The sequence below is a fragment of the Vombatus ursinus genome, unplaced genomic scaffold (assembly GCF_900497805.2).
Source record: "Vombatus ursinus unplaced genomic scaffold, bare-nosed wombat genome assembly UNPS02000544.1, whole genome shotgun sequence".
Lineage (NCBI taxonomy): Eukaryota > Metazoa > Chordata > Mammalia > Diprotodontia > Vombatidae > Vombatus > Vombatus ursinus.
In genome coordinates this window covers 1-1,082 of record NW_020940322.1, presented here as the reverse complement: position 1 = coordinate 1,082, position 1,082 = coordinate 1, and the positions used below count along the sequence as shown (strand labels likewise).

General features: G+C 37.5%; 1 protein-coding gene across 1 annotated transcript; it reads right to left on the bottom strand.

Annotated features, from left to right (window-relative positions):
* Window positions 1-6: 6 nt before the first annotated feature.
* Window positions 7-1,079, bottom strand: LOC114039771 (zinc finger protein OZF-like; the record flags this gene model as incomplete). The annotated part of the gene is made up of 1 exon (XM_027857649.1): window positions 7-1,079. A coding segment is annotated over one exon (1,023 nt), but the record flags the coding sequence as incomplete, so codon positions are not given.
* Between the last annotated feature and the right edge of the window lie 3 nt (window positions 1,080-1,082).

Below are 1,082 nucleotides of genomic sequence, written 5' to 3'. Positions count from 1 at the left end.
TGGTATTTGATAAGAATTATCTTCCTATTGAAGGCCATTCCATGTTCATTACATTGCTATTTTTCTCTAGTATGAATTTTCTGATGTCTTGTAAGTACTGTCTTCCGACTGAAGGCTTTACCACAATTCTTACATTCATAAGGTTTCTCTCCAGTATGAGTAGTGTGATGTTCAATAAGTGTTCTCTTCCGACTGAAGGCTTTCCCACATTCCTTGCATTCATAAGGTTTCTCTCCAGTATGAATTTTCTGATGATTTGTAAGTCCTGTCTTCCGACTGAAGGCTTTCCCACATTCACTACATTCATAAGGTTTGTCTCCAGTATGAATATTCTGATGTTCAGTAAGTGTGTTCTTTTGCTTGAAAGCCTTCCCACATTCATTACATTCATAAGGTTTCTCTCCAGTATGAATATTTTGATGTTCAGTAAGTATTCTCTTCTGACTGAAGGCCGTCCCACATTCATTGCATTTATAGGGTTTCTCTCCAGTATGAATTTTCTGATGACTTTTAAGTCCTGTCTTCCGACTGAAGGCTTTACCACAATTCTTACATTCATAAGGTTTCTCTCCAGTATGAATATTGTGATGTTCAATAAGTGTTCTCTTCTGACTGAAGGCTTTCCCACATTCCTTGCATTCATAAGGTTTCTCTCCAGTATGAATATACTGATGTCTAGTAAGTTTCTTCTTCTGACTGAAGGCTTTCCCACATTCACTACATTCATAAGGTTTGTGTCCAGTATGAAGATTCTGATGTTCAGTAAGTGTGTTCTTTTGCTTGAAAGCCTTCCCACATTCATTACATTCATAAGGTTTCTCTCCAGTATGAATATTCTGATGTTCAGTAAGTGTTCTCTTCTGACTGAAGGCTGTCCCACATTCATTGCATTTATAGGGTTTCTCTCCAGTATGAATTTTCTGATGTCTTCTAAGTCCTGTCTTCTGACTGAAGGCTTTACCACAATTCTTACATTCATAAGGTTTCTCTCCAGTATGAATATTCTGGTGGCAGGTAAGTGTTACTTTCCGACTAAAGGCTTTCCCACATTCATTACATTTGTAAGGTTTCTCTCCAGTATG